Source organism: Capricornis sumatraensis, chromosome 1, assembly GCF_032405125.1.
Source record: "Capricornis sumatraensis isolate serow.1 chromosome 1, serow.2, whole genome shotgun sequence".
NCBI classification, from domain to species: domain Eukaryota; kingdom Metazoa; phylum Chordata; class Mammalia; order Artiodactyla; family Bovidae; genus Capricornis; species Capricornis sumatraensis.
The window spans coordinates 5863245-5875559 of NC_091069.1; the positions used below are offsets into that span (position 1 = coordinate 5863245).

General features: G+C 44.4%; 1 protein-coding gene across 4 annotated transcripts in view; it reads right to left on the reverse strand.

Moving 5' to 3' along the window:
* The window catches only part of ABL1 (ABL proto-oncogene 1, non-receptor tyrosine kinase), a 137962-nt gene that overhangs the window by 27563 nt on the left and 98084 nt on the right, over positions 1 to 12315 (reverse strand). For all 4 annotated transcript variants that reach the window (XR_011145476.1, XM_068982433.1, XM_068982445.1 and 1 more), the window contains exons 2-3: positions 7156 to 7329; positions 6320 to 6615 (exon numbers count right to left, since the gene is read on the reverse strand). Coding sequence is in view for 3 of the 4 variants with exons in the window: in XM_068982433.1 (XP_068838534.1) it covers positions 6320 to 6615; positions 7156 to 7329 (470 nt within the window). In the remaining variant the exon portion in view is untranslated. The remainder of the gene's footprint in view (positions 1 to 6319; positions 6616 to 7155; positions 7330 to 12315) is intronic.

The following is a 12315-nucleotide window of genomic DNA, read 5'->3' on the forward strand; positions in this document are numbered from 1 at the left end:
CTTACCAAAACCAATTCACATTAAAATTCACAGAGAACACTTGGGATCCAGGCATACAAGTGACTCTGCTAGCTTACTGAGGGCAGCTGACAATCGCTCAAGGTGGAACGGATCTTTAAAATCACGACTAGGTGTTCGTAAGCCTTGCCCAAACTGCAAAGATGTGGGAAGAAGGAATACAGATTTGGGACAGTGGTGATGCCTGAGGCAAGAGGGACAGAAGGAACAGGATCAGTCAGCTGCAGCTGTATTAACTCCCTACTTAAGAAAAAAAAAGACACAGGAAGAAAAAGCCCAGAACACCTATGACAGGGCTGCGGCCTCGGCTGTTGGCAACAGAAGGCATTGTTACTCTCTGCATGTCTGCAATTTTAGGCAGTAAAAACAGTTTAAAGGAAGGAAATAACAACAAATATATAAGTAGATCCCACCTATAGCTCTCAAGAGGTAAACCGGAGCGCTTAATAAGAGATCTTTCTTTGCTTGGGAAGATGACAAATTTTTAAAAATCAGGCAAGCCAGTGGCAAATTGTGATTTCAGTTCAGTCGCTCAGTCATATCCAACTCTTTTCGACCCCATGGACTGCAGCACGCCAGGCTTCCCTGTCCATCACCAAGTCCTGGAGTTTACTTAAACTCATGTCCATCGAATCAGTGATGCACCCAACCATCTCATCCTCTGTCGTCCCCTTCTCCTCTTGCCCTCAATCTTTCCCAGCATCAGGGTCTTTTCAAATGAGTCAGTTCTTTGCATCAGGTGGCCAAAGTATTGGAGTTTCAGCTTTAGCATCAGTCCTTCCAATGAATATTCAGGAATGATTCTGGCTTACAGGTTTATAATCTGCACTCTTTTTATAGCAATTCTACTAAAATAAAATTCTAACCCCAAGAACCATGCAGAACGATTCTGCAGCCCTGGGGAGCTTGTCCCTCAGGAAGAGGGCGCCTCTGGGTGGAAGGACCAGTCAGGGTGAAGAGGCCCCACCTTCACACCTCAGAGCGCCGAGGACCAAGCCATGAGTGAACCGCTCTAGGGAGAGGCCATGGGCCACCCGCAGGCCCTCTGAATGAGGCAGGATCGGGGGCTGGCAGAGGAGGGCACTGCTGAGACTGCCCTCGGTTTAATGTCTGCACACTGATGACACGACACCCCAGTCAGTGTTAAGTCACCAGTGCACCTGCCATTCACAAAGATGACGGAGTGGGGGACGTGGGGAGAGCTCCTAACCCCTGTCCTTCTTCTGGAAAAGTCTGACTGCACCACTATAGGCTGCAGACCACCCCCAGCTCCCCAAGTCCTTTTCTCTCTGGCTGCTCAGCTGGTGGGCACTTTTCCTACCAAGGAGTGATGAGAGGAGGGAAAAGCCATTCCAAGGAGGCATCCCCCTTGGACCAGAGTGACCCTCCCAGCCTGGAAATCTGTGCACAGCACAGGCAGAAGAAGAGCCTGTTCCGCCTGCTGGGCTCCCGTTTCTCCCCGTCAGCTTGAAAGCGGTGCTCTCCAACCTGAGGATCAAGTTCACTCAGTTGCACAGAATGCTAATGGCTCCCCTAAGCCCTAGTTTATGCAGAATTTGTTCTTGGTCTCAGCTGATTCCCTCTCAAGCTCCTTGGTTAAGAGATTTCAGAATGATGGGAGGTTTCACTGACTGGGCAAACTTTATCCTTCTCAATAATTAAATTTACAGACCCTGAGACTCAGTTCATTTTTCAACATAAAATTTACATCCCGACACTTATTAAATATTGACACTGCTCTCCCTTCAACGTACGGCACAGCCATCTTCTAAGAGTCAAGTCTGGGGGCCTCCTTCTGATTAGGGCTGCTCTGTGAGCGGCATGTTGCTTAGTGAACTGGGGGAATCGTCATCAGGAATTCATGGCATGTGCACAGGAGAAAGTGAAATGAGCATTATGAATGGCATGTCACCATGCTATGCGCCCAGTTACGTAAACACTCTGGGTGCTCAGCCAGGGCTGCACGTCTTCCTAATCACGCGGGGACCCGAGAGATGGGGCCTGTCAGAGACACTCACCAGGAACAGCTCTCCTCCTGACAGCTAGGCTCACGGGCTCATCGGACTTGGGCAACCTTTGGCTGCCTCAGACCTTGGCGTCCAACCTCGGATGTGTTATTTACAGGCTGTGAGGCCAGAAGTGACACCTGCCCAGCAACTCCCAAGCTCCTCAAACACCAGCAGGAAGGCAGTCCTCACTAATAATTCCCCCTGGTCTCCTGGACTAGGGAAGGGCAGCTTGGTTCAGCAGGCTTTTCACCTGGTGCCTGCACCTGCTGAGCCAGTGTCAGGGCGGGCAGGTCTTAAAGACACGAGAGGTGATACAGGTGGTGCCCCGTCACGCCACCTCTGCTAAAGCTAGGCCCAGATTCTGCTCCTGTCAACGCCGAATCTGTGACTTCAGCAGCCCGTGAAAATAAACGCCAACTGGGCGGCTCGTTGAAGAAAGGCAGGAAAGACACTTACCGAGGGCTGTGAGGAGCTGTGGGGCTTGGCAGTGGCGTCCCGCCAAGTAAGAAAGGTAGAGACACAAATAAGCAAACAACGGGAGAATGACGGGGGTGGGTGGTGGAGGAGGAACAGCAGCCTTTAATTCCGCTTTAATTCTGCTGGCAGAGGGTTCCAGACTTTAAGAAAGCATCAAGAACAAAAACCAAATCCCAGGGTATCTGGAGATTGTTAAACCTCATAGGACACCCAGGAAACAACAATGGCTGTTTGGTACGGCCCTTCCAAGAGGCTCGCCTGAGACTCCCGGAGTCCTGGGCTATGGGGCCCGAGGCTGACTGACCAGCCACAGGGCTGCTGAAACCAGAGCCAAGAGGGTGGAGGCAGAAAGAAATCCTTTGGGGCCTGAGAGAAGAATCTTCTAAAAATTCAGTTGTTTCCTAAAGATTAGCTAATTTGAAAATAAGAATTAAACTTATTCAACCCTGGCCTATTCCTCCCACCAAACTTTAAATTTTCCCCTTCGAAATCCAAAAAGGATTGCATCAAAGCTCTGCTATGCGAGCTGCGTTTTTCAGTGCCGAGCCACCCCTCCCTCCGACTTTGAGGCTGTTCCACTCATTCCAGGAATACGACCCCACCCAACAGAGTCCCCTCGAGTGTGACCTGATGACCCCATGGGCTGAGAAGTCTCCAGGCGCTGGGACAGCTGAACGGAGAGTCTTTGTTAGGGGCGGGGCGGAGGAGGGGAGGGGGGTCAAGAAACCTAGGACATACTCATGAGCTGCCCAGTAATAGACACTGCCTGGTCAGCTCCCCGTGGACTACCTGGAATGAAAGGAACCCACCTGGCACACACCAGCTTCCAGACAGGGAGCTGGGCTTCCTCGTTAGATGAATGCTACAGATCATGTATCCACGCAGGCCTTGCTCTCTCCCCCGCTTTAACAATATTTCAGACCAACCCCCAGCTAATGAGTTGTCAAACTAGATCATGCCTGCCCTGCATCTGTTCCAAGGATGCTGATTAAACAACTCCAGGGAAAAGAAACCATTATCCTGTTCAGTACAGACCTTGCCTGATTATTGCGGTGCAGCATGGCTCGCCCTGGGTAAACAGCACAGATGGGAAGCAAGCTGTCAGCTCCAGGAAATCACCTCCCCGCCATGGGTGGTGCACTCTGTTCTAATTCACTGAAAAGGCTCCCCTGTGGCCTGAAGGCAAAGTTGCAGAGGGCCCAGCACCCTGGAATATATCCGCAGAATGGAAGGACCTGGCTCCACAGCTGGGCTGAGAACAATGGCCTGCAAAGCATGCTGATGAGGCCGCACTCTGGGCGCCCGTCAACAGCAGCCTATGCTATTTGTCATACAGACAGACTCTGGTGTTGGTGTAAAGACATGGGCAGTGACGGAAAGGATCAGAAAAACGTCAGATGAGAACACTGAAAAAAGACAAGTACTGTGCGTCTATATGGTACAAATGAATGTGTGAGAATAGCCACGAAAATGCTAGCAAGATTAAGAAAAGGGGATTAGGAACTTCCCTGGTTGGTCCAGTGGTTAAGACTCTGCTTTCCAATGCAGGGGGCATGGGTTTGATCCCTGGTCAGGGAATTAAGATCCCTGCTTGCCACCGAGGTTTGGCCAAAAAAAAAAGGACTAGCCCTACCAGATATTAAAATATATTTTAAAGTTGTACAATTAAAAAGTCTGGTATTGGTATATGAAGAGACAGACCAATGAAAGAGAATATACCTAAATACAAATGTAAATTTGGTATACTTCAAATGTATAAGAAAAGATTAATTTAGGAAGCACAGTATAGTAAATATAATGAGATATCATCTTTACCAGTCAGTGATAGGTTTTTGCAAGTCTGAGAACAGACTGCTAAGGAGGGGAAAGGGAACACACTCTCACAACACTGCTGGTGAGAAAACACAACTGCACAATTCCTAAATAAAGTAATCTGGCACCATCTGCAAAGCATGCTGATGAGGCCGCACTCTGGGTTTTAGATATGTTTAACCTTCAATCAGTTCTAGCAACTTATCTTGCATAACTTGGACTGTACACAAAGAAGTATGTACAGTGTAATTTCAAAATGCTGGTCATGACCTACCAGTGGGGTCTACGGAATAAATTTAGTGGATTATGCCCAGAATGTTTTTAAATGAAACAGAACAGAATGGTGTACAAAATATCAGAGTGCATTACATACACTAAGAGTAATGAGTAGGGTTTCCTGAACCTTCTGTTACTACTGTATATATGGGATGGTGGTGTAAAGCTCTTTTTTTTTTAATACAGTGGGCCAAGATTTTTTTTAAAAGGCTTGAAATCCACCTCATAATGGCATTATAATAGCAAAAGACTGGAAACGGCCCCAAAATTGGCCAATAGGGAACTGCTTAAAAAAATCCATACTATGTAGTCATTAAGAAGAATGAGGCAGCTCTGAATGTGCTGCCATAAGACAATCTCCAAAATATATTATTAGATTGGAAAAGCAAGATGCGGAACAGTGTAGATTATGTATCACTTGTGTTTCTTAAAAAGTATAAACAAGTATACACAGAGGAACTATGGGAGAAACTGGTCACAGTGGTTGCCTCTGGGCAGGGGAACTGAATTAGGGGACAGAATTATGTTTCATGGCAATTGATTTTCTTTTTTTTAAACCATATGCACGCAATACATGTTATTAAAAAATACATACACCATCTGGACCCACGCCGACAATCCACCTATCTATACCCTCGATGACAGCATGAAGCAGACAGTGGAATCTGAGCCTGGTTCCATTGATGACTCACTATGTGATCTTCAATAACGAAATTTTATCCCTGTAAACCTTCACTGGGGGCTTCCCTGACAGTTCAGTTGGTAAAGAATCCGCCTGTAATGCAGGAGACCCCAGTTCGATTCCTGGGTCAGGAAGATCAGCTGGAGAAGGGATAGGTTACCCACTTCAATATTCCTGGGCTTCCCTTGTGGCTCAGCTGATAAAGAATCTGCCTGTAATGCGGGAGACCTGCGTTCAATCCCTGGATTGGGAAGCTCCCCTGGAGAAGGGAAAGGCTACCCATGCCAGTATTCTGGCCTGGAGAATTTCAAGGACTGTCTAGTCCTTGGGGTCCCAAAGAGTCAGACACAACTAAGTGACTTTCACTTTCAAACTTTCATTTCCTTAATGCAAAATGCAGATAAAAGCACTATCTGTCCTGAGGACTAAGGTGAGGTTTAAAAGAATAGTAGGAACTCAGTAAATGTAAATTTCTCCTTTCCCTTCATGGACTCTTAATGACTGTTTATGGGAAGATCAAGAAACCATGTGTATCAACTCCTTTACAAAACTACAGCTCAGGTTTGGAAATATACAGGTATAATGTGATCCCATCTTTATTTAAAAATATTACATACACACGTGATTTTATCGACAGGAAGAAGGCCACGTACCACACTTGTTTTGGAGAGGTACTATTAAGGTGATCTTTCACTTTAAAAATAACCATCCATTGTGTGAATTCTCACTAAGGATAAATTACTATAACAAGAGATTTTCTAAGAAGGGAGAGTCTTAATGTAAGAAGTATGTCCACAACCCAACAGTCCACCTGTCTTATGAAACTGCTGACCATACCACTCCAGGAGGACAATGAAAGAACATCACGCTGCGGACCTCTAACTGCACATGACTGCTCCTCCACAGAGGGTCTTTGACCAGGTTAGTGGGATGATGCCTGCTGTTTCAAACATCTTCTTGCTTTGCTGCAAGAACTTAGCAGCCCAGCAGCAGGTTCTCTGGCCCCCATCCTGGCCCATCGGTACCCCTGCCTAGGGCCGCCTACCTTGCCATCAGAAGCAGTGTTGATGCGGTAGTGGTACACCCTTCCTTCGTATCTCAGTGAGATGGACCTCTGCCCAGGACTACTCTCGCTCTCCCGAACCAAGAAGCTGCCGTTGATCCCGCTGCTCAGAAGGTACTCGGCGGCGTTGCGGGACACGGGCCCGTGGTACCAGGAGTGCTTCTCCAGGCTGTTGACCGGCGTGATGTAGTTGCTTGGGACCCAGCCTTGGCCATTTTTGGTTTGGGCTTCACACCACTCCCCATTGTGATTGTAGCCTAAGACCCGGAGCTTTTCACCTTAGAAGAAAAGAACCCGAACCGGACTCGTCAGGTTTAAAAGCTAACACATTCATTCTCATTCACTCTTCTGTGATTACTAAAAAAAAAAAAAAAAAAACTCCAAATTCCTAAATACCTACTTCATTTTAGCAGGTCCACATAAACAGATGCACTTAGAACTGCATGAGTATGCAGTTTCCCATTGACAGTGAATATGTAGATAAATACATAGGCACAGTTTTTATAAATCTATTATTCAAGTGCCCTAGTTTCTAAGCTTTTTCTAGAAAAATACCTTTTCTTAAAAAAAAAAAATGTTTTCAGTGTTTGGTCCAGATGTCTTTTTCAATACAAAATAGAGAAAGCTCTGCTTTTGCTAAGAACTATTCAAGAACTTTTCTCCTGAAGGAAAAGTGACCGTCATAAAGATGCTCCTAGTTTTTCTGGCTCTCTCTGCACTCCAAACCGCTCTTTCAACAAGCACAGGTGGGGCCAGTCAAGCCACATTCCCCCCATCTCTCTCTCCTGCAACCCAGCAGCTGCCCACAGCTCCTTTACCTTTAGTTATGCTTAAAGTGTTATCCCCACTGGCCACAAAGTCATACAGTGCAACGAAAAGGTTGGGGTCATTTTCACTGGGACCAGCAAGAAGGTTTTCCTTAGAGTTCCAACGAGCTGCTTCGCTCAGACCTTGGGGCTCGAAGTCAGATGCTACTGGCCTCTGAAGGGCTTCTGGAAGAGAAAGAGAAGAAATGGAAAAAAGTTTCATTCTCAGGAGCAAAATCTGTGTTTCCAACATTATATGTTCCTGGTTTACTTTTACTTCTTAACATGCGTACATACTACTTACTAATAAAAAAGGGGGTTAAAAAATGAGACTCTTCCATTTCCAAATCTTGTGAAAAACCCTAAGCATTTACATTCCTGAGAGGTAACTACTTACTGTTGCCAAACGGTTTAAACTTTAAGTTCTTTAACTCAAAATGAATTATATGAGAAAGAGACGGTCCACCCGCACACCTCTTTGCCATTGCTAATTTATGTTATAATACGGAGCAAAAGCTTCTTGCTTTAAAATGTTTCTAAACGTACGAATGTTAACATACATACATAATTTAAAAATCAAATAGCTTTGAGGGGTTTATAATGAAGGACAAACATTTTCCATCCCACTCTTCTGTTACCCAGAGGTAACAGTTGCCTTATTTTAGTGATCACCTCCATCTCTAAACACAAGCTATCCTGTCATTACAACTGCCCTTCCCTCTCCCACACCAGGCTCAACTACTTACCTTTCTATTTTCAGTAAGAGACTTCCACTTTAATTTCCTGTTCTCCCTGCTAGAGTCAGTATCTCTCAATGACTTACCTCACAAGATAAGGATATTAACTTCCTACCCTTCCGTCTACCTACCCCTACTTCCCCACACACATACTCCAAGCAGGCCTTCTTTTCATTTTCTTTTCCTTTGTGTAAAAGTTCTGTTCTTCTATTTTGTCATAACAAAGTCTTCCATTTTTATCTATGCTGCTGCTAAGTCACTTCAGTCGTGTCCGACTCTGTGTGAGCCCATAGATGGCAGCCCACCAGGGGTTCTCCAGGCAAGAACACTGGAGTGGGTTGCCATTTCCTTCTCCAATGCATGAAAGTGAAGTGAAAGCGAAGTTGCTCAGTCGTGTCCTACTCTTTGCAACCCCATGGACTGCAGCCTACCAGGCTCTTCCATCCATGGGATTTTCCAGGCTAAGAGTACTGGAGTGGGGTGCCATCACCAAAGTATATTCTAAAAGTTGAAAACCAATCAACATCTTTTATGTTAGGAACGTGTGATTATTACCCACTAAGGGGTTAAACACAGTTCAGTATTTTTTCCTGAAGTTTCTTCGATTTTTTTTTTTCTTCGAACTCTGTTCAAACTCTCCACAGGTTCTTTCAAGGCAGCAAATCTACTCCAAGTAGATCTTTACAGTTGTAGAATATTATGGGGTGAAATCCGAATGCTCATTTAAGGACACTACAGTAAGAAATCAAACTTTTAAAAAGGAGGAAAGTGGGAAATTCTGATTTTTATGCCAAAACACAAAAGCAAGAAAACAAAATTGTTTCAGGTTTTCCCTTTTTTACGGGAAACATGTTTTTCCCAAACATGTTTTCTTGGGGAATGACACCCATCTCAGGGGTGGGCATGATTTTCCAGTAGTCACTTCAAAGGACACACTAGAGGCACTTAAAGCATCTGAGAGACTAGGCTAACCTTCCAGAAACACGGCTGGAAAACTTTCAGAAACAAACACTCTTAAACGATCTCTTTGAAATAAACCAATAGAACATAAATAAGAAGCCCTTTCTACCCTAGTTTTGTATTACTGACCACAGTGAATCTTCAGGAATTGTTTTTCTAAAGAGTAAGTCCCAAATTACGTCACCACTGCGCTTGGTATTTCATCCTGTGAATCATGAAGGCAAAGAGAATTTCAAGGAAGAGGGTCTTGTGACACTATCATTTCCTAGAATGTGCAAAAGGCTTAGTGAGATGTGTTAGGCCCTGTTCTCCGAGTACTTACAACATACATAGCTCTAAAAGCATATCTAGTGCCCTCGTGACCAGAGGCTGACCAATCAACCAAAAAAGCTGGTTAAAGCAGGGAATTCATGAAAACTAAAACATGAGATCCTCTAGCCCTGCCTGAATGTACACTGATTTGCTAGTCTTGACGACAGGGCCGAGGACTGTCCTGAGTGTGGGTGTGTGATTAGAGTTGGATGCTGTCTTACCATCCACCCATGATGCCTCATCTCAGTTCCAGCTCTAAATTCCTGCAGGTGGAGGAAAAGGGTGGGCCACTCGCTATAAAATCCCAGTACAATCCCTTCCAACTGTTCACAGTTGTGTCACTCACACCTAGTCCTGAAACAATTTTTTTAAAAGACACCTGCATTTATAGAGTCTCTCTAAAGCACTGATCTAAATTTTCATAGACAAATCTCTTCACATTTGGATTTCACTGGTTTCATATGAACCGAGTAATAAAACCAGAATATCTGAAAAAAAGGGATGTGGGAAGAAACACAAGTGGCTCTGGGTGTGCTTGTGACTCAGAGGGTGGGAGCAGAATGTGGCAGAGGAGCGGCTGCTCGACTCTGTGGGCACCAGAGAGGCGTGTGTTATGAAGGGAGCCAGGCCGTTCCGCGCTGCAGAGAGTCAGTTAAGTGAAACTAAGTCGAAAGAGGGTCTATGGTTGTTATATTAAGCAGACTTATTAGGCAAAGGAACCTTAACATAAAAGAACTCTTGAAAATCGAAAGGGAAAAGATAAAACCCTCCTCCATTGAAAAATGGAGAAGGAAACGGCAACCCACTCCAGTATTCTTGCCTGGAGAATTCCACGGACAGAGGAGCCTAGTGAGCCGCAGTCCATGGGGTCACAAAGAGTCGGAAGTGACCGAGTGACTAACATACACACTCCCACTAAACCAAAACTATGAATAAGCAATGCACAGAAAATTTAAATTACTACTAAACAAGGAAAGCATGTTTATCTTTCTTGTAATCAAAGAAAGGCAAATTCTCTGTCAAGTTGGGCAGAGACATTTTCTTGAGGCTAACAGTGTAAAACTTCAATGCAATGGGCATTCTCATACAATGCTAGTAGTTGATGTAGACACTGCTGGAACATTTTAGGAGAAAAACTGGAAACAGGAGCTGAACTGAGTCTTTGAGGAGTTCCATCACCTTAGATACACCTCGAGGAATTTATCCCAGGAGACCCAAACAATGATTTGTATATGCTCAGTCACTCAGCTGTGTTGACTCTCTGAGACCCCACCGACTGGCGCCCGTAAGGCACCTCTGTCCATGGAATTTTCCAGGCAAAAATACTGGATTGGGTTGCCATTTCCTTCTCCAATGATTTATATGTACTGATTTTTAAAATAACAGCACCAAAAAGGAAAAGCACAAAATATTTATCCATTCAAGATAGGTTAGTTTGTTGTCCATCCATAAAATAGAATATAGCCATAATGTCATTCAAAATATTTTTGGAAAAACGTATCTAGCAACTTGGAAACATACAATAACAATCCATAATTTTATAAAAATTGAAAAAAGTCCAGAAGGAACTATACACCAAAATGTGAATAGTAGTTAATGCATGGTAGTTGTCAACAGTACCATTAACAGTAGTTTAACACAGGGTGGTGGGATTACAAACATTTTAAGTTTTCTTTTTTCTTTTCTATATCCTGGCATACTTCTCATCATGAATGTGAATTGTTTCTATAACCAGAGAACAATTACAAGAATAGAAAAACGGTCATGAAGAAGCCAGCTGACGCTTATATAATTGATCATCTAACATGAAAAAGTACACAGGGGGAGGATGGACTCTTCTCTCTCTGTCCTGAAAAAGTCCATGTGCCTTTCCCTGCAGGATCCCAACCTCGTGGGCGTGAGCACACGACTCTGGCAGACTAGGGCTACACAGGAAATTAAACCAGAGTCATGAATACAGAAATGCCTTTCTTCTCAAAGGCCATCTGACCTCTTCTATCAAACATTCTGCAGCATCTGGATTTGATCAAAGTTACATAATCGGGGGAAGTGGCCTGGAAAACACCTGGAATGGGCAGAACACAGACACCAGCCCAGGGGTGACTATCGATTTAAAGTGTGGATTATTAAAGGGGGACTGTCCCTCACATGGAGACAGATGCTGAGAACTTCATGTGAGGGGATGAGGCCTCTCTGTCAGGAAGGAAAGGGCCTCCCACTGCTTTTTGATTCAACAGGACGTCAGGAAATCCAAGGCAGCCTCTCAATTTTCCTCTCCAGTTCTTGCTCCATTCCACAAATTAATGGCCAAAGCCCAAAGGGAAGTATTGCTCATGCATGCCTCTGGATCGAGACGCTGAAGTGCAGCCACAGTCCAACACCAAAACCTTCCAGTCAATTCCCAATCCAGGCTGATGTCAAAATTGACTCACGACGAATAAATGCCAAGTTCCTTGCTTCATTTCATAGTGAACGATGCTCGTCAACCTTAAAAATGATCACAGCTTACAAGGCCCAAGTTGCAGAATGTACTTAAATCTTTCTTGACTAATACATGAACTTCCTGCCAGTCCCCGGATGGACCCTTAAAGGAGCTCAAAGGATTCATTAAAAAAACGATGCCCAAAATAGCTCCCCTCTTCTGCCAATGGATAAAGAAATCCTTGCATCTATTCTTCTTAAAAATGTTAGTTTAACATTTTCTGTGCCATCCTGAGTCACAGCTTTAAAATATTTAAGATTTTTATCTTCAAGAATGCCTCTCACCTCATTGGAAATCTTTTTGTTATTACCATATCCTTCATGAAAAGGTTTCCACTCACCCACAAAACTCAGGAAAAGTCATTAATTAGCCAGTTGAACACCAAGAATGGTGCTATCTAAACGTGCTCCGAAGTTATGGCTCCAAAGTGACAACAAACTGAGAAGTCTGTAAGAATGGTGCCACAGAATTCACTGGAGCTGTGAGTGATTAACTTACTTGGACGGCATTCGAAGAAAAGCGCTTGGGTCTTTAAAGTATAATTTAAAGATCATTTTATACAAAATAATCCTTTCTTAAAAGTTGTGAGTCACTGATCAAAAATGTTTACAAAAGATTCTCCCATATGGCATGTCTGGTCTAGACTCTCAAGGGCTGCTGCTAAAGCTGCCACTGCCAAGG